The sequence below is a fragment of the Sceloporus undulatus genome, chromosome 2 (assembly GCF_019175285.1).
Source record: "Sceloporus undulatus isolate JIND9_A2432 ecotype Alabama chromosome 2, SceUnd_v1.1, whole genome shotgun sequence".
In the NCBI taxonomy this organism is placed as follows: domain Eukaryota; kingdom Metazoa; phylum Chordata; class Lepidosauria; order Squamata; family Phrynosomatidae; genus Sceloporus; species Sceloporus undulatus.
In genome coordinates, this window is record NC_056523.1 from 232,513,474 (window position 1) to 232,533,341 (window position 19,868).

The 19,868-nt window shown below is 39.5% G+C and overlaps 1 protein-coding gene across 1 annotated transcript in view; it reads right to left on the minus strand.

Moving 5' to 3' along the window:
- The window catches only part of ADAMTSL1 (ADAMTS like 1), a 628,141-nt gene that overhangs the window by 64,384 nt on the left and 543,889 nt on the right, over positions 1–19,868 (minus strand). Inside the window, exons 19-20 of the mRNA XM_042452391.1 lie at positions 16,767–16,920; positions 10,691–11,822 (exon numbers count right to left, since the gene is read on the minus strand). Coding sequence (XP_042308325.1) covers positions 10,691–11,822; positions 16,767–16,920 — 1,286 coding nt within the window. The remainder of the gene's footprint in view (positions 1–10,690; positions 11,823–16,766; positions 16,921–19,868) is intronic.

Here is a 19,868-nt window from a genome sequence, read left to right on the forward strand (position 1 = left end):
CTCAGGAGGCCTTTTGCTATTGATATCAATAGGATCAAGACTGAGCTCCTTTCCTAAAGCTGGAACACATTGCTTTCTCAAAATGACCCAACTCAAATTAATAATAATAATAATAATAATAATAATAATAATACTATAATAGAAGTTTTATTTTTATACCGCTTTTCCTACAAATCAAAGCGGTTCACAGTCATTAAAACTCTATGACCCATGTCATAGTACAATATATTATGCAAATCCAAAAATACAATCAAAGTTTAAAAACATATAAACTTGATTAAACTTGAATTAAACTTGAAGTTGCCATGAATTTTGTCTTGGAACTAAACAGCACCACCTGAGGATCTGAATCTCATATTATTACACTTGTCTGCTAACACCTACATTTAACAACTCATGGAATTTGCACACCCAGGTAAGTATGGTAGTGTAACAGGTGAAAAGGAACCAAAGGAGCCCTATGTAAACAGAAATGTATGCATGTCGTGGGGTGGATTTCTGCCTTCTGGGTCCACTTGCTACTTGTTGTTATTGTACAATAGTCAATATACACATACTCTAGTTCAGAGTTCATAGAGGATACAGATCATACAACAGGATACTTTGCAAGTTACACCTTGAATAACTAGAAGGGGAAAGAGCTAAGAGAAAAAAAATTCAATTTACAGACATTCAGTTCTAAGTGTCTAAACAAGGCTGGTCAGTAAGAAAGCAAAAAACAACTCTGAGCAGGGAAATATGTCTGTGGCATGGTTTGTACTGCAATTTTTCAACATGGATCAACAAGGAAATCCAGAGCTCACATCATGGTAATACGAGGCAGATCGCTAAGGCCCATGCCTCAATAGGAAGCTCATTTTCAACCTCTGGAATCTTTTAGTTTCATTGCTCTTTGACATTGTGATTGTTGTCCTTTCTATAGATCAAGCAGCAAGAGAAACAAGGAAAAAGAGTAATAACCTCTATATCCTTTAACATTTCCCTCTGGGAGGTGGCACGTTTGGGTCCAGGGAGCACTGAATGTACAGTGGCAACATTGGTGAGGAAAAAGAGGCAGGAACGTGTATGGTGAGTGAGTACATCAAGAGGACCTTGCCTGAGTGCTCAAAACCCAGAAACAGCACTGATGAAAAGAGTATTTGTGATCTAGTGGCAAAACCATAAATTGACATGCATACACTGTTAAAGCTTGGTTGCTTACAGTGTGGGATCAATATGTAATTTTCTCATGTTTACTATCAAGCTTAATATTTCTGTAGCCTTTAAACAACCTTCATGTCTTTTAAAAGCATGCCAGAAAAAGGCATGCACACACATACTTCACTGTAGTTTCAATCATTTTATGGACTCTTTCCCAACAGGATGTAACCTGGCAATGTGAATGTGCATATACTACTTTCTAAAAGCCTGAAAGATATTTTTGCAGGACTACATCCAACCGGCTATATACCTTGGGCCTATTCTTGATTAAGACTGCATGTGCTTTCCATAACAAATGCATTCCTGTTCTCACATGGGGTTGTGGTAGGGAGACACATATTTTCTTTAAAAAAATAGTGGTAAAAATCAAATGTTGTATCTGTAAGGAAAATAAACAATTAAATAAAATGCTGCTTTTAAAAAGCAATGACACTGCAAATACTAGTAAATTACAGAAATCATTTCACTTGGAGAGCTTCTAACCACTGAGAGGGAAAGCAGCAGGCAAACTAATGGTGAATCTAAACCACAGCAATGAATTACACTTGGGATAAATCAAGAATTCACTAGATGTTCCACAGAAACAAGCATTTAAAATTAATTTTAGCCCCAAGAGTTGACTCTTGGGTGCCTTCTCATTTTAGCCCCAAGAGTTGACTCTTGTGTGCTTTCTCATTTCCTAGGCTGACCCTAGTGACCGGACTTGAATGTTTAACCTCAGGCCCATAACTTACAGACACAGGAAGCTTGTACTGGCAGCAGATTCTTGGACAGCTGCCTTGTAAATACATCATCAGATGCCTGTAAGTATATCAACACTCTTAAACAGGACCATCCCCAGGCCATGAGCTCCTTTCATACCCTTCTCCCATCAGTTCTGCAATGTTGCCAAGTTGTGCTTATAGTGTATTTGAAGGGCTTACAGAGCCTGATAATGCTGCCTGAAAGCATAGCCGTAGTCTTTTGATTTTTATCTAGAAGAAATGACATCAAACTTGAAATGGAAAAGGAAACATATTTTAGTTAATGGAAACTCACTTTTGGATGAAGTTCATTTTTGTAAAACAACAAAGAGCCTTGTGGCCTTTTTAAGACTTGACAAATTTAGTTTAACATGAGCTTTTATGGAATACAATCCACATCTTAAAAGGTATGGAGTACAATATTAAAGCTGGTGTCTGGCAGCCATCCTATTAATGTGGAGGTGAATCTGTTCTGTCGTTTTGTCTAAACTGTCCACCAAGGTGTTGAGCTTTATCCCCAAAGTAGGTTCAATACCTTGGACTGTTCCTTTAAAGTTCAGACTCAAGCCTGGAGCAGATTCACTACCACAATAACATGGTAGCTGCAAGTCATCACTGAACCTGGTATATATGTACATTGTACCTGGCTGCAAATGGGATCAGAATGAAGCTGGATGCAGAAAATGTGAATTACGTACTGTATATTGTTACCACTGGCCACAAACAATCAGCAGGAACATCCTAGCATGAAAGAGCAGATAAGCATCTGTTATTTTTGTGGGCTTCTTCTTCAAAGAAGTTCAAACCTTTCCATGGTAACTTCCAGTCAAGGCAGTATACAATAAAAAAACCAATATGAGGTTTAAACCCACGGAGCACCATAGAAACAAAGTATCTAACAAGAACCGAAACAGAGGGCAGCAGTTGCACTTTTCCAGAACCATGTCTACGATAATTAGGAGTTGCACTGTATCAGGTTAGACTATCAACACCAATATCTATTGCGTGAGTAGCTCACAAAAGCAGCAGCCAGGCAACCTATGTCACATAAATCTGCGATGAACAACCTTGTGGCAAGTAAGCCACCACATCTAGTGGTACTCCTTGATTCTACCTTGGCACTAGAAACCCAATTGGATGTATCAGCATAGCACTTATTTCCAGCTCTGGCTGTTTTCCCATCTATAGTTATTCCTAGACAGGAATAACTGAGCACAATATTTTGTGATCCTTTCGGTTTATAGTAATGTCTTATGTGTGAAGCTATCTTTGAAGACAGTTTGCATGAGGGAGATGACTTGTTTTAATAGTGTAATACCATATATAAGAGCTTTATTTGCTATTTGTCAATTCAAGGTGTGCATTGATGTATAAAAGCCCTAAATGGATTAGGACCTGGTTACCTGAAGGCATACATTCCTCATTATCATTCAGCCTGCAGGATTTGTTGGAATGGCTCTTTTGATTATTCTATCAGACATCCAGAATATGTAACATAGTGTGGTGACACTTCAACTATGGATGACTGTCTCCCAGGATGTTATTTAGTGTTTGACACCAAGTGAAAACATTTTTTCACCAGCTCTTAATTAACAATTGGACCTATAGAACAGAGAATGATAGTTGAAGAATAATGTATACTGAATGTACCACTAACTGACCTTGTGTATTTTTATACAATTTCTAATAATGATTTAATAGCAGCCTTTCTCAACATGGTGTCTTCAACCCGGATCATCTCAACAGATGTTCTATGTGTTATGACGGCCCTGGAACCAGTCTATAATGAAGTGAGAGAGGGAGGAAGAAGGGAGAGCGAATGAAATCTAGAAATGAATAAATAAATGTATAACAAACCAACAAACCAACAAAATAAAATAACAGCTTCCCTAATGCATCTGTCAGGAAGAATGGTCAATGTTGACACTTGCATTTAGTTTCTACTCAGTAAACCTTGCGGGGTAACCTTTGCATGGTCAAATTGCTCAGTTCATCACAGCTCAAATGGTTGCTGTTAATTTAAAACACAATAGGCCATGTAGATGCACAGGGCCTGTCCTATACATTAGATAGAATGAGGGGGCTGCCCCAGTTTGGTTGTCATGAAAAGGGAGCAAATGGCTAGCTATTTAATTCATTACATTTTTATTTCCAGGTGGAAGGTCAGGTGCTTAAATGATTTTTCTGTCTGAACTGCCAAAATGATTGATCTGTGTACTATGTATGCACTTTGACTTGAGAGTAGGGTGCAAAATATCTGGAACCAGTATGCTGTCCTGAAGGAATACTATGATAAAATCGGATCTGTGACATAAACAAAGACATTTTAAATATAGCTGAAAAAGCAGGATAACAGAAGATTAATTGGGACAGTTCCTGCCAAATCAGGACCGTTGGAAGACAGTATATCCACTTCCTTTTGACTGCTAGATGTGGTTGTGATTTATGTGGAATTAGCAGGGATTTAACCCATAATCTTCTGCACACACATTAAGTATTCATACCTTGTTGGCACAGAACATGTATTCTGCATGCTTAAGGTTCTAGGTTCAAAATCTAACATAACCAATTTAAAGGACATTAGAGAACAGGGATTGAAAAGAACATTTACCCTAAGCTTCAGAGAGCAGCTACCAGCCAGAAAAGGCAGTATCAAGTTGGATAGTCCATCACTTTGATTCCCAAGACTTTAATGTGCACGAAGTATTCAGCTAAAAAAACCTAAGCCTTGCAGGGGTATTTTAGTATACCCCACTGAACTGACAGGCACACAATTTATCCCTGCCTGCCCTTAATCTCTGAGTTCATTTTGTAAAGTAGCACAGTATAATTCCAGTTCAGAGAACATGTGCTCAGGTTAAAAGGAAACAACTTGAACAGTACTTTACAATTCGCCCATGTGGTGGAATTTTGGCCCCCCATTCCAGGCCAGCTCTTTTGTCTAGTACTACTCTCACCACCTGTAGTATAATATCTACATCAAGGGAAGTAATAGAGCCACTCTATTCTGCTTTGGTCAGAGCCCACCTGAAATATTGTGTCCAGTTCTAGGCACCACAATTCAAAAAGGATGTTGAGAAGCTGGAGCATGTCCAGAGGAGGGTGACCAAAAATGGTGTAGGGTTTGGGAGCTCAGTATGTTTAGCCTGGCAAAGAGACAATTAGGAGATGATATGAAGCCCTGTTTAAATATTTGAAGGGGTGTCATATTGAGGATGGTGTAAGCTTATTTGTTGCAGTTCCAGAGAACAGGACCTGGAGCAATGGATTCAAACAGTCTGGATGGCCATCAGTCAGGAATGCTTTGATTGTGTATTCCTGCATATTGTGTGTGTGTGTGTGTGTGTGTGTGTGTGTGTGTGTGTGTGTGCACTGGATGGCCCTTGTCGTCTTTTCTTGCTCTGTGATTCCAGAAAAGCTACTTAAATCAGGCCCACAATAGTGCTCACTGCATCTTGCCTAAATACCTTGAAGGCTGCAGATCCCATCTGATCTTAGAAGTCAAGTAGGGTCAGGCCTGGTGAGTTCTTGGATAGAGGACTACCAAGAATACCAGGTGCTGTTGGCTATATTTAAGAGGAAGGATATGGAAACCATCTCTGAGTATTCTTTGCTTAAGAAAACTCTACAAAATTCATGGGGTTTCCATATGTCAGACCTGAAACCTCCTTGGGTGACTTTTGCATGGTCAAATCTTGAAGTTCATCCCCGGTCACACTGTTGCTGTTGACTTAAAACACAATAGACTGACATTCTATTAGCCAGTTACAATGTTGTAAGTTTAGTTTAAAGCCATGTAACTGCTTCCCATCCACATTTACAATTCCGGTACCATTGCCACAGTAATAAATGCCTCTGAAATTCACCTTCAAAGAGAATTAGCTATCTTAAGCAACAGTGTTCTGTGGTACTGGTGATGCGGTGTGGTAGGACTATGCCACCTGCCCAGCTATGAGGAGCAGAAGTAGAGGCCCCTGGGAGTTTCTGTCACAACTCTTCTTGTACCATTACTTTCTGGAAATAGAGGAATGGATATGTCATCCTGCAATGCCCCATCATTCAGGGTGGCTGACAGCCTTTTAAAGTGCATTTCAGGGTCAGATTTGGAGAAGGAGTACAGCTACAATATTGTAGCTACTTGTCTGATGCATGATCTTGGCCATAATATTCATTACCACTACTGATAATCAGAATCACTGCTTGTGGGCATTTTGGTCTACAGGATTTAATCCTAGAGGCATACAGTTGAGTCTCCATTTTCCAAAATGTTTAGGACCAGAAGAGTTTGGGATTTCAATGGCCTGTTACAGACTGCCAAAATAAAGCTGCTTCGGGTCTCTTTGGAGGTATGCTATTTAAATGATGCATGCATCCTAAGACTCCAGAAGCTGCATCAAAAGCTGCACTCCGGTGCTTAGGAATGGAGTGTGGCTTTGGTGCGACCTCCGGACTCTTAGGACCCATGCATCATTTAAATAGCATATCTCCAAAGAGACCCGAAGCAGCTTTATTTTGGCAGTCTGTAACAGGCCAATGTTCTTCAGATTTTTGGAATATTTGCATATATGATTTCTTGGAGATGACACCCAAGTCTAAACATTACATTTATTTATCTTTCCTTTACACCTTATACACATAGCCTGAAGGTAATTTTATACACCATGTTTTAAAAATAATGTTTTGCATAAAACAAAGTTTGTGTACATTGAACTGCACCTGAAAGCAAAGGTGTCACTATCTTAGCCACACATCCCAGATAAAGGAGACTCAAACATTATGCATATGTTATGCAAGTGAGCACCTAAATTATAGCCCACAAGCCTAAGAGCTTTAGGTGCTTCCTTATTAGGATGGTTTGTGTGTTTTACTATCTATTCCAGCAGAAACCCTTCAACCTGCATTATCTATTTCTTCAGAGACACTGCTACATGCAAGATAGCATTTGGAGTCTGAGTGGGCTTATTCTATCACTGTGTTTCCATCATGTACATCACCTTTCCATGTATGACTCTTGCTACAGCTACTGCCAATGACTGCTGCTCTCCAGTGCACATTTCCATCTCTCTAGCCCCAAATGCTCTTCTTTATAGTCAAGCATGTAAATAATGTCTGCTTTATGAAAGCAAACTCCAAGGAATTAACCACAGATGGGTACTTGACATTTCAGTCTACAGGTTTATGGCCTGTGAAGAGTTCAGAAATGAAGTGGCAGCATTTTTGGTGTACTAGCAGCCACTTGCCTTCCACCTCAGAACAGGAAAATGTCTTGAAATGGCCATATAACTAAGTGTTACACATTTATAAAATTCAATTGTTTTGAAAACTTTCTTCAAAACAACTCTCTCTAGAGAAAACTCCTCCAACAAAGAAACAGTGACTTTTTGCGATGCTTCCACCAAGCATTTTGAAAAAGCAGAGCACTGGATGCTAATTGTACTTTAAACAACATTTTAAGTGGAGTTTGATGATGTTTCTCTGTAATATTTTGAAACAATCCAAGAAATCCTAAGACAGGCTGTCTAAAAGGGGGTGGTAGGGAGAGGCTGGGGTTTTGTACAACAAGAAGGAAAAGTGGCTTCTTTGTCTTCTCTTCTTCCATGGCACTGACAGCTTCCATCTCTTGCAAAATAGTAGCTTTAGGGGGTTATGTTTGCCAAATTTAAAATAAACAGAAGGAAAGCATTCAACTTTATACATTGCAATTCTGATCAACCCCCCACATGTACATATTGAATCAGATTCATGCAACTCATATGACTAAACATGTCACTTGGAGCTGCATGAATCAGTGCCATTGCACCATTATACCAGATGCCCTGGACTGCTTTGAGTTTTAAACAGGCACGCAGAAAAGTAAATGGTAGCATAAACCTGATGTGAATTTTCATGATGTCAGAAAAACCCTCTTGTGGGTATTTTGCACCAAGAAAACTGTTGACCATGAACTCCACTCCTCCTTTAAAAAATTCAGTAACAAAGGAAAGCCAAGTACAATAACATCCAAAATTCACAAAACAGTGATACCTTTATTGGAACAACCAATGCATAAAATATATATATCAAGCTTTCGAAGTCCCACTTGTTTCTTCATCAGGGAAAGGTGTTAAAAATAACGCAGAAGAAGAAAATTGATGATGTTAGTCATAGAGCTGCATTTTGTCAAGACGTTGTTCTAAGTATGGAGGGATATTCATGCAGGTAGGCCCTTTTGGCCATGTGATACTGGGAAACAAATTTTAAAGTCCAGGAAATGTAAACTCCACTAGCAAAACGAAAAGGTACTTCATATGAGATCCAAGATGCCTCAGTCCTTTGTGAGGCCAGAAAAGAAATCCATGGCAGTTAAAATGGCATCAAATTGCTTTATTTCAGCAGTGTGGCAGTAGCTCTAGGTCTACACTTTGAAATCTCTTAGATATATTTCTAAAAACCATGAAGTGTGAAAATTACCAAGCAATTAGCCAGTCAATAAAGATGGTTCATTTTGGCTTGAGGGAATTGGGAGAAGTAATGGTACTCTACACTGGTTGACTAGATTGGTTAGTCTTTTCAAGCCATCTTGTGTTGTTGGGGTTTTTTTTGGGGGGGGGGGGGGGGGTTGGTTCTATATCCATTGCACTCCAGAGTCTGAAGGGAGCATATAGATTCACTCTTCCACCCTCTTCACCTTATCAAATCAGTTTTTCAAGTGCTGTGAATCTGCAAGGCTGAGATGTTATAAATGTTGTGACTAATGAAATGCAGCCAAGTGGCAAATATCTGTAAGATATTTGACATCTTCACTGTAAAGCAATCAAGTTTGACTTTATCATCTTTGCAATAAATATGACTTAAAAGGAGAAAGGAAGATGGAGGCAATAAATAAATAAATAAATAAATATGGCATCACCTTTATTATCGATATGCTCAGCAGGATCTAGAATGGTCTAATGCTTTGCTAGGAGTACACATTTATTCTAAAAATTAACTGCTAGACCCAGAGAAGTTCAATGGCTGCTGTCTGTGGCTGGCATTTTCCAGTGTACAACCATCTTCCCCTCACTACCCTCAACAAAGAAAAGTAAAATGGAAAAGCCAAGTTTGCCAAGAATTCTGCCATTTAGGAGAGAATCTAAATGAGAATGTATTACATTGCTGAGGTGATACTGAGGTGGTAGTACCACCTGAGGTGATACTACCTAAGATTACTGGAGACGGGTGTATTTGTGTCATATTTGAAAATATTTCCTTACATGAAAATAAACACACATATCTCTATAAACTGAAAACAAGTGTAGAAAGAATAGAGCTGGATTAGAAACGTTCTCCTAGCTGTGTGGTTTTCTATTAATAAGGCGTGTTGGTTTCACTTGGAGTGTATTTTCAATGGAATCCCCAACTGTACCCTGAAATAATTCAGTTCGCTCTTCTCCTTCAAGTCTAAATCCTATTGATGGCTCCAATTACAGTATACCTATTAAATCCATTACAGGAATCTCTAAGAGACCTTAGACTGAATGTCTTGCAATGTTTCTAGCCAAAAAACAACTAAGACTGCTTCCAGACAAGGCCTTTATTGTACAATCACCTTTCAGCATTTGGGAGTTCCAAGCAATATTGTTTTCTATTTTTAACACGCTCATGTTTTCCCTCTGCTTCTTCCAACTTTTTTCTTATCAAAGAAATTCTATTGAAGGAGGAAAAATCAGACTAACCGTAGAATTGCTTTTGACTAGTAGTATGAACAGCCCTCCTCTGGGTAGAATTCAGATACATAGCTGCGTTAGTCTGGAACATCTGAAAGCGCTGTTAAAATCTCATATGACAGCCCGAACAATGAATTTTTCAACATCATCATCAGCAACACCGAAATCAGGAGGTAGTTGCACATGGAAGGGACAATGGACAGAATCCTGTATCAGCTACTTAATTAAGTAAACTACTTAACAGCTACCAAGTTAGGTATAAGCCAGCACAGTGTAGTGTTTTGAGTGTTGGACTGTGACTCTGGACTGAATTCTCTGCTTGGCCATGGAAACCAGTGACCTCAGGTGAGTCACACACTCTTAGCATAGAAAATCCATGATACAGTGGAGCCTTGCCTTACGCGGGGATCCGTTCTGTGCCCCCCCCGTGTAAGGCAAATACCGCGTAAACAGAATGGGGGTTATGCTTGCAGCGGCGCAGCACACGCCATTCAATCTATTGCAGTGTGGCTTCTGCATAAAGTGGAAGCCGTGTATGGTGTGCCTGCGTATGAAGTGGGCACGCCGTACACCCTTTCTGTCGTTGATAGGGTCACCATAAGTCAGAAATAGAAAGACACAACAACAACAAGAAGTTAAATATAGTTAAGTATACTAAGTTAAGTAATTATATTTAACTAAGTAACATCTCTTGGCCTGACCCCTCACCAGCCTGATGAAAATATCATTCAACTGTGCTCCAATCACTGGAAGAGTGGTCCTCCTTTTCCCCATGCATGTGATGTCTAGTAAAGTAGGTTGAAGGGAGAGATAAAATCATGGCAAAATTGTGACTAAATGGTGATTATGAATACTGAAACATTGCTGTATAAGCAGCATGAGGAGGAGGTCCATTCTGCTGGTGACTGGAATATGGCTTAATATTTCCACTGGGTTTGAATTTCCTGATACAGGATTCTGAGTCTGACCCTTGTGAGAAGCAAAAGGTATATATTAAAAGAAAAGATGAAGAAACTGAACAGTTTAATTGTTTTAGAGGAGGAAGCAAAATAGTTTTGTTACCTTTCACTGTACTGCACAGCCTCTCCATTCTTTGCCCAGCTAATGGCAGGCTTTGGATTCCCAACAGCTTCGCAGTGAAGAAGTACACTGAGAGTCCCACTGGCCAAAACTACAGTATGTCCTAGGTGTGTGACCACTTCAGATGCTGAGAGCTGCTGTGCTGCAGAAATCTTTTTGAGAATTGCAGGTTTTCTTTGAGGTCCACGGGAGCCATTGGTGAGTTCCAGTGACAAGTGTGCTTCTGATGAAGATGTTCTCAAGGCACTGAACTCAGAAAAATCCTTGCTAAATGGAAACTCCACTGAAGCAGAACTGACTCTACTCCCGTGTGTTTTGAAAAGTGATTCCTGGTGTTCCAAATGGCTCTTGAAAATTTCATGGGCCAACTGTGCAACAAGCTGCTTACTGTAGACATCCTGAAATTCCTCAGGCTGCTGAGACAAGTTTCTTAGGATGTCATCCAAACGGTTTTGGCTGGCAACCATGGTGAAAGGAAGGGTGTACTCCTGGCCCTGGTCTTCCTCTGAAGAGATATTTCTTTCTGTGGAGTCCTGAACTTCCCATGGCTCTGCGTTATCACGAGAACAGCCTCTATACTCCAGAAGTCTTGAGACAATATCATCGTACCGGCTGCTGGGATCAGTAAGACGTCCTCGTTTCTCAGTTTTGCTTCCATTGAAGAGAATTCCATTCTGATGCTTCTCCTGGGTGTAGAAGGCTTCCTTAAAACTGGCCTTCCTTGGGGCTTCTTCCTCCTTTATTCCAGTGGACAGGGTGGCAATACGCTTATTAGGACCCCCTATTAATTTAATCACAAAATGTTCCTGAGCTGGCCCTGCAGTACAAGTATATGTCCCTGTATCTGAGGGCTTCAACCGATGAATTTTCATGTATCCATAAGGAGCAATTGTAACATGAACTGAGCTGATAAGTCGTTTGCCATCTTTCTCCCAAGTGATCATTGGTTTCCGGAATCTTCTCACAGGACATCGAAGAATGACAGAAGTTTTGGGGAGCAAGTAGGCATACCCACCAACAATAAAGTGCAACTTTTTCTGCTTCCTTGTTTGGATAAAAACTTTCTTTTGAGCCATGATCATAGGGGGCTGCTTGTGAGCAGGTCTCTGGTGTCCTGCAATATAATGAATAATACTGAGAAGTGCAACCTCCCCTATGCATCCCCAGTCTAGCTGATTCATGTGGAAACGAGACTCAAGTTATTCCCTCTTCAACGAATACTGCCTCTCTTGCAATATGTTTACATCTTGAAAGTAACTGGTAAAAGCAATGAGTTACTTGCAACCAAGTCATTTTTACAATAGCAAAGGTTTGTTTAAAGCTGCAGCTATGCTGCAGAAATAATGCATTTTGACACTATTTTAGCTGCCATGACTCCATCCTACAGAATTCTGGGATTTGTAGTCTGGTGAGGCACCAGCACTCTTTGGCAGAGAAGACCAAAGACCTTGTAAAACCACAACTCCCGGTATTCCATAGGTTAGAGCTACAGCACTTAAAGTCAAACTGCATTATTTCTACAGTGTAGATGCACCCTCAGTTGAATTATAATGCCAACTTAATAAAAGGTAATGTCACACATTTTGCAATATAATTATAACTTTGTAGCTACTTTTTTTAGGTGCAAGATGTGGTGGGCTCACTAAATGGCTGATGTGGGTGGCGTGGGTGAAAGGCCTGCTATAATACAAAGAAAGGAACACTCTGTAAATATCAAGCATATACTGTATATATATATGGAAATGTATGCATCACACTTTTTCTATGCACACAATTGCAAACATATGCATGTTACACTTAGGACCTTATAACTCGCCAACATAAGATAGGCAAGTATGAAAGCTTTTCCTTCATTTGGCATATCTGTTCTTAGCTGACCTCAAAATCTTTGATCAACAGATATATGCATTTCATTGCATGCACCGAGAAAACTGCAAGATCAGTCTATGGACCTTATCACACAGAGGCACTTATGTAGGTAAAACGTACTGAACTTTTGTAGAAGTGCGAAGGTGGGATCGTCTGTTGCACTTCTAAAACGTAATTGAGGCTTCCTGCTTTCCTTCAGCGACAAAGCATCCGCGGAGAAGCCCCTTTTTTTAATAACCGAAGATCCTGTTATTCAAAAAAGGGCTTCTCATGGCTTCTCCGCAATGTCTCAATCGTGGAAGAAAAGCGGGAAGCCTCAATTGTGTTTAGAAGTGCGATAAACGATCCACGTTGAGCTTCTGCAACAGTTTAGCAATGTTTTACTCATGTAAGTGCCTCTGTGTGATAAGGTCATATACTGATCTGGCAGGTTCTGGTGTGTGCAATGAAGCATATATCTGTGATAGGGGGAAAAAAGATTTTGAGGTCAGCTAAGAACAGATATGCCAAATGAAGGAAAAGCTTTAATACTTGCCTATCTTATGTTGCTCACTCTCTCTCTCTCTCTCTCTCCTCTCTCTCTATATATATATATATATATGTGTGTGTGTGTGTGTGGTGTGTATATTATATATATATATATTTGAAGCAATAATTAAGTAGACATGAAAGATGTGTCTTTTATCACATGGCAGCTGTTAGTAGATTTTTTTTTAAAAAATAACATAGACTATTTTAAATTACAGAAATTTAAAGTTCATTTTATAATGTAATATAATCTGAGTGCAGTCAAACGGAAGTAGAACCATAATGGTAACCAATCATTTTTGAAGTGAAGGGGAGGAAGAAGGGGGAGAGATCCCCCCACCTTTTGTTCTTTTTATTTAATTGAGTTTATTTTCCCCTTCTCTTCATTTCTCTTTTAGATGAAGAGTAATGACAAATGCATATAAACGCAGGATAGATGAGATATTGGTGACTGAATGAATGTATTCTTTTTTGTTTTTTATTTTCTTCCTAATTTTTGATATTTTTGTCATTGTCTTTTTGTATTGTATTGTTTTTCTATTGTACTACTATACACAGATATTGTGTGTATATTTTTGTATTATTTTTCCTGTTTTTCTGTATGATTATATTAAAATAATTTTAAAAATTAAAAAAGTAACTTTCTATACTATGCTCTTATAAAATCCCGCATTTCTTGCTCCAGTTTCACATCATTGGTGGCTGCTGCTGATAAGCACAACACGACATTGTCAAGGTCAGAGGCTGCATCTACACTGCAGAATTAATGCAGTTTGACACCTTTTTAACTGCCATGGCCCTAAGCTATGGAATTTCAAGATCTGTAGTCTTATGACATTTAGCCTTCTGTGTCAGAGAGTGCTGGTGCCACAACAAACTACAAATCCCAGGATGCAGCCATGTCTGTTAAGGTGGTGTCAAACTGCATTAATTCTGCAGTGTGGCAAGAGACAGGGCTTTTGCCAAACCAGTAACCTGCTGGTTTCACTGATCTGTTCTTGCCTGGTACCCTATAGGCATTGCTGATACCTTGGATGCCACTGTTTCTCCTATTAAAGCCCTTCTCAGGTATTGCATCTTGAGGAACCTAACTTTATGTCTACTTTTCCAACCACCATACTGCTCAGCCAACTGGTAGCCCTACAGCCACAATGAACATAAAGGCTAGGGCAACCATGAAGATGAGAGAAGATCTATGAAAGAGGAGAGCAGGATGATAGCCACCATTTTCAGGATCAGCAATAGGCTCTCTTAGGCCTTCAGTAGATGCCCAATTATGGTGACCTCTAATTCCTGGCAATCATGGGGCCCATGCATCTACTCACTAAGATGGAAAGGGGAGAAAATGTGATATCATATAGAGGGGATCAAGTATAAAATGTAGATTCAATCTACATTTTTGTATGTTTTAAAAATAATTTTATATGGTTTCAGTTGTGATGATTTTAATTGTCACATTGCATTGGTATAATTTAATTGATTTCCTTTTGTGAGCCACCTTGGGTCCCACTCTGGGAGAAAGGCAGCATATAATAAATAAGCACTATACGGATCAACTTCATTTTGGTACTCTGTAATTTTATGATTTATAGCAGCAGCTGTTGAGACCAGTGTACCCCCTTCCCCCAAATCAGGAATCACAGGCAGTAATTTAGCCAAACAAATTTGATCCTGCTCTAGTTTAAATGCAGAAGCCAGGACTCATACCGATGGGGGAAATACAGTTCCTGTTGTTAAAAAGTCTTTAAATGAAGGAGTCAGTCACAGGAACATAAGGAATGAACAAAAGAGAAAGGGAACTCCTCTTGTTAAATGTTTATCATTTCAGCCCTGTGAGGCCTCATAGCTGAAAGCAGCAAGAAGGAACAAATGTGGTACAACCTCAAGGGAGTAATATGAAGCAGAACAAATCTACTTAGAAGGAGTTGAAAACCCCATGGTGGATAATATTGGACTTCATTAGTTATGTGGGTCCTTGCAGTTCAGATCTCTGTGCCAAACAACTGAAAGGAATATGAGGGCTGTGTCTTGGATTTTGTAAATAATGCTGTGTTTTATACCCAGAAGTCAAAACCTGGCTTACATGAACAGCCTCAATTATGAATGGCTTGTTTTGGGATATATCACCGCTATTGCAAATAATATACAAGCAATTACAAATAAATATGAACCACTGCAAATAAATACAAACAATTCTTTCCAATTTGCTGTGTGTGTGCATTTATGTAGAGAAAAATGAGAATTTACTCACATTGACTGGCCTTTTGTATTGCAGTTATGGATTTGTAACCTAGAATTATTGATTCATCACTGCTCCATATTCATTAACCCTACATAATTATGATGATGGCATTATTGCCACAATTATAAATGCCCTCCTAAACCTACTTTACCAGGCAGCAACCACACTGAGAGATGGAGGTCTATTCAGCTGAAAACCTTTGCACAATAGAATGATTTTTTCCAGTCCCCTACCAGTGAGTGAAGCTGCAACAATCAGAAGCAAGACCTCTGTTGCAATTCCTTGTTGCAGCTTCACTTGCTGGTGGGAGCCAGTGAAGCATCCTCCTTGTGTGCCCAAATTGCCAGCTGAACAGACTTCCACCTCTCGATGCAGTTGCTTTGTGGTGAGGAGGGTTTGGGGAGGTTGGGCTACTTGGTCACACCTATGTAACTAAGTAGATGAAGAAGGATATGGGCCAGTGTTCTCAAATTACATTATGATGATGATTATTGGCTAGCATCTGTTTTTTGTGATATATGTACCACATGCTGGGTAAATTATTTGTAAGGGCACAATGGGCATGTTCTGCTTATAATGGCAAAAGCAATATTGCTCAATAACAAATCTGCACATATGGATTTGACCCAGTCATTGACATGAGTTGTATAATGTTGCTATTCTGCATGGGAGTTGTGTAGGGCTGGAATAATGTATCTCTGCAAGTGGACATTTACACTAAGCTGAGGGTATGTTGCAATAAGGCCATGGTGTGTGTGGGAGGGAGGGGGCATGCATGAGTGCATGTATATGTATTTTTAAAAACGAGACTACCTATTAAGACCCTTTTCCCCCCATCATGATTTCAATGTAGGGTGAACCCCTTTTCTTGGACAGTAAAGGGAGAGAGGTGATTAACCAAGACTGGCATTGGGATGAGCCTCTGCTGCTTTCTTGAAGTAAATATCATAGCATGGGTATAGGCAAATTTCTTCGGAAAAGCCACCCCATTTTCTTTTTTTCTCAACCTGAAGCCTTCCTTGTAGCAAAATGTATGGAGCAGCTGGGGTGTGTGTGTGTGTGTGCTTCCTCTGAACCAAACATTGTGGGAGGGGTGTCTGAAAAGATTGCCTACACTTCTGGACAGCGGCGATTGGGAGGGGGTAGGAACTCTCTTTAGGTTGCGGGTGAATTTGTGCTTCTCCAATTTGTCTGAATGCTTGCTTTCCAAGATATATTGGCAGAGCACTGTGGCAATAATTCAAATCAACCTTTCCTCAGTTTGCCAAATTTAATAAATAGGAAATGTAGAATAGAAATGATTCACAGTTTTCACTGTGTTTGTTGAAGTACTGGGAATGTTACATTTGGCATTGCTCACTAAGGTGAACCTGTCTTCAGTCCCAAATACTCACATCCCCATTCTTTCCTCATACTCACTTGTACAGGTCCCTAGTGCACAGGGTCTGACCAAAGATGAGAACAGCAAAGGTGGGCATAGTGATGAGTTGATGATGGCAGAAAGTCCGGTCTTTAGCACTTTCCTGCAAATAGCATTTCGTGTCTGGGTTCCCTCACCACAAGTCACAGAACACTGGGAACATAATAACAGCTGATTAGAAAGGAAACAACATGTAAAAGAGAGGTTTGAATCCAGCAACATACACTACATTATCAGAGACAATGAAGTCTATTTGTTTCAAAAACTCCATCCAAGTGTATTGTAGTGCAAGGATCCCAATCCAAACTTGAGATATATTTCTTCACTGAATTTCTTCTAGGGAAAAGCAACAGGTAATTGTAGCAATTTTCTTTGCACTGTGAGACAGCTTTCAAAAACCATGAAGTTTACAAAGCCTATTCACAACTTGGCACTTATTCTGCACAAAATTTGCATGTGGTTGTTTTTCCAGGAAAAAGCATTTTCTGCAAAGCAAACATCATTTTCTGCACAGAAAATAATATCCCTGCATCAAACTATTATTTTCTGCTTGGAAAATGCTGTTTCTTTTACAGAAAATGCTCTTTTCTCTCCAGATCATCCACACACAAATTTTGCACAAAATAAGTCCCTGACTGCAGTATTTTCTGCACAGGAAAGAGCCTTGTCTGTGCAGGAAATAGTATTTCTAATGTGAAGTCGAAGGTTTTCATGCCCAGCATCCATAGTTTTTTGTGTGTTTTCTGGGCTATGTGGCCATGTTCTACAAGGGTGTATTCCTGACGTTTCGCCAGTGTCTGTGGCTGGCATCTTCAGAGAATGCTAACCTGGAAGAGAGTTACTGTATACCTACTCTGTCATGGGATTCCTCTTGTCAGGGTTTCTTAACATTCAAAAACATGTTTTTCAACATTTTTTAAAATATACTTTTCATCTCTAATCCAGACTGAGCCTTAGCAAGCAACAATAAAGTGTTGCATGTGACAAGACAAGCAAATAAGCAAGAGCCATTTATCTCATGAAAGATAGGAAGGCTCATCTTTATCCTTCACTGTATTGGCTAGGTCAAACATGCGGTCTTACTTTTTTTTGGCCCTATGCACATGGCTATTGACAAGGAACGAGGAACAGCTTTTGCAGAGCTGGTGCGAGGTAGAGGCATGCAGCCCGGTAGTCCATTTTTGCAGTGGTTTTTCTGTCTTAGCTATGTGCAGAAACCCAGATGAAGGTAGTCAGAGCCTTGGAATAAATTCAAAATAGGGTCCCTTTTGTGTACCTGTGTGAGCTATTTGAGGACTGGACAGAACACAGTCTGTCTGAATCCATGGGAAACCCTTTGACTTCAGTGAGACAATTTTTTCATGAGATTAACAGTTTTCTCCCAAGCATTTTCATTCAGTTTGTCAAGTAACACACAAAAATATTTATTTCCTGAATATTCTGATTACAAGAAGCATCAAGATATTCAGGAAGTGAGTAGGAAAAAAGGGGGAAGCAAACTGTGCCATTTTCCTTCAGAAAAAGGCCCCTAAGTAGTCAGTGGCCAGGAACAATTGCACCAACTGAACCACTGATATTCCAGCCTTGGCTATACTATATTTCATATAATAAATATTAACAGGATCTTGTAGCACCTTTGAGACTAAGTGAAAGAAAGAAGTTGGTAGCATGAGCTTTCATAGACTTGCGCCTACTTCCTCAGCTGCATGCTAGTCTCAAAACTATGAAATCTCATGCTACCAGTTAGTCTCAAAGGTGCTACAAGATCCCTTTGCATACTGATCTTCCAGACGAACACAACTGTGTCTTTGAAGAAATATTAAATGTTAGACTTCATATTAATAGAAAGATGGTTCTGGACATAGTGCAAGAAAAGAAACTGCAAGAAAAAGAAACTCTGGTATGGACCCCCCCCCCCAGAGCATTTTAAATAAATAAAATACTGTGACAATGTGTAGAAATGTGAGTTGCAAAGATTTTAATGTATGTAATGTAAGGAGAGGATACACTGCCCAAGGAAGGGAAAGAATGCCTTCTTTAGTCTCAGAACAGGAGCATGTCCTAGCAGCAGATTACATCAGACAAATCTATTTATTTAGCCGGATTGTCAGGAAAGATCATTACCCATTAGTTAAGCTTCCTCCACAATGCTTATTCACACCCATTCTGGCATGGCTGGAGTTTCTTTTATTAGACATGTTAATTACTCCCTTCTTGAGTGAAGAAACAGCAGGGAGGAGATGGCAATGAGAATTGGTAAGGCAGGGAAGGGAAACAACTACTTGGTTAAGGATTGTATGGCTAAACAACATTTTAGATCTTCAGATACACCATTCTTTCAACCAGTGTCCACCCAAGAATTAAAGCAGGAGATGATGACTGGGAGAGTTTGGGAGTTGCAGTCTTCTCAAAGTAATTTTCCAAGCCCTGAGAATTATAATCAGAATCAGAATCAGAATGAAGTAACCCAATCATTCCAGTAGTTACAACAGGCTGAGCTACCCATATCTGAAATACTTGGAACCAGAAGTGTTTTGGATTTTGGAGTTTTTTTAGATTTTGAAATATTTGCATATGTATAAAGAGAGATGGGAAACAAAACATTCATTTATGCTTTGCATACACTTTATATACATACCTTGAATATTTTTTAATAATTTTGTGTATAAAACAAAGTTTGTGTATATTGAACCATTAGAAAGCAAAGGTGTCTCTATTTCAGCCACCTATGAAAAAGAGTTTTGGATTTTGGAGTATTTTGGATTTTAGAAGTCCAGATAAAGGGCTCAACTTTAATGAGACAGGTGGCTTTTGTTCATACCACTTTTCATGGATTCAATGCAATAAATGTTTTTCAAGACTTCAGCCACAAATACCAATTTCGAAGACAAAAATGACATTAATAAACCAATAAAGACTAGTATTGGAACAGAACTTAACAAAAAACTTGATAACCAGGACAACTCCTAATAAAACAGTGGTGGGAATTTACCGATCTCCAGATGTTAGGTTGCAGCCCCCATCCTCCTTCACCAGTAACTATGCTGACTAGGGCTGATAGGAAGCATAGCCTTATAACATCTGGATGGCTCCAACTGGCC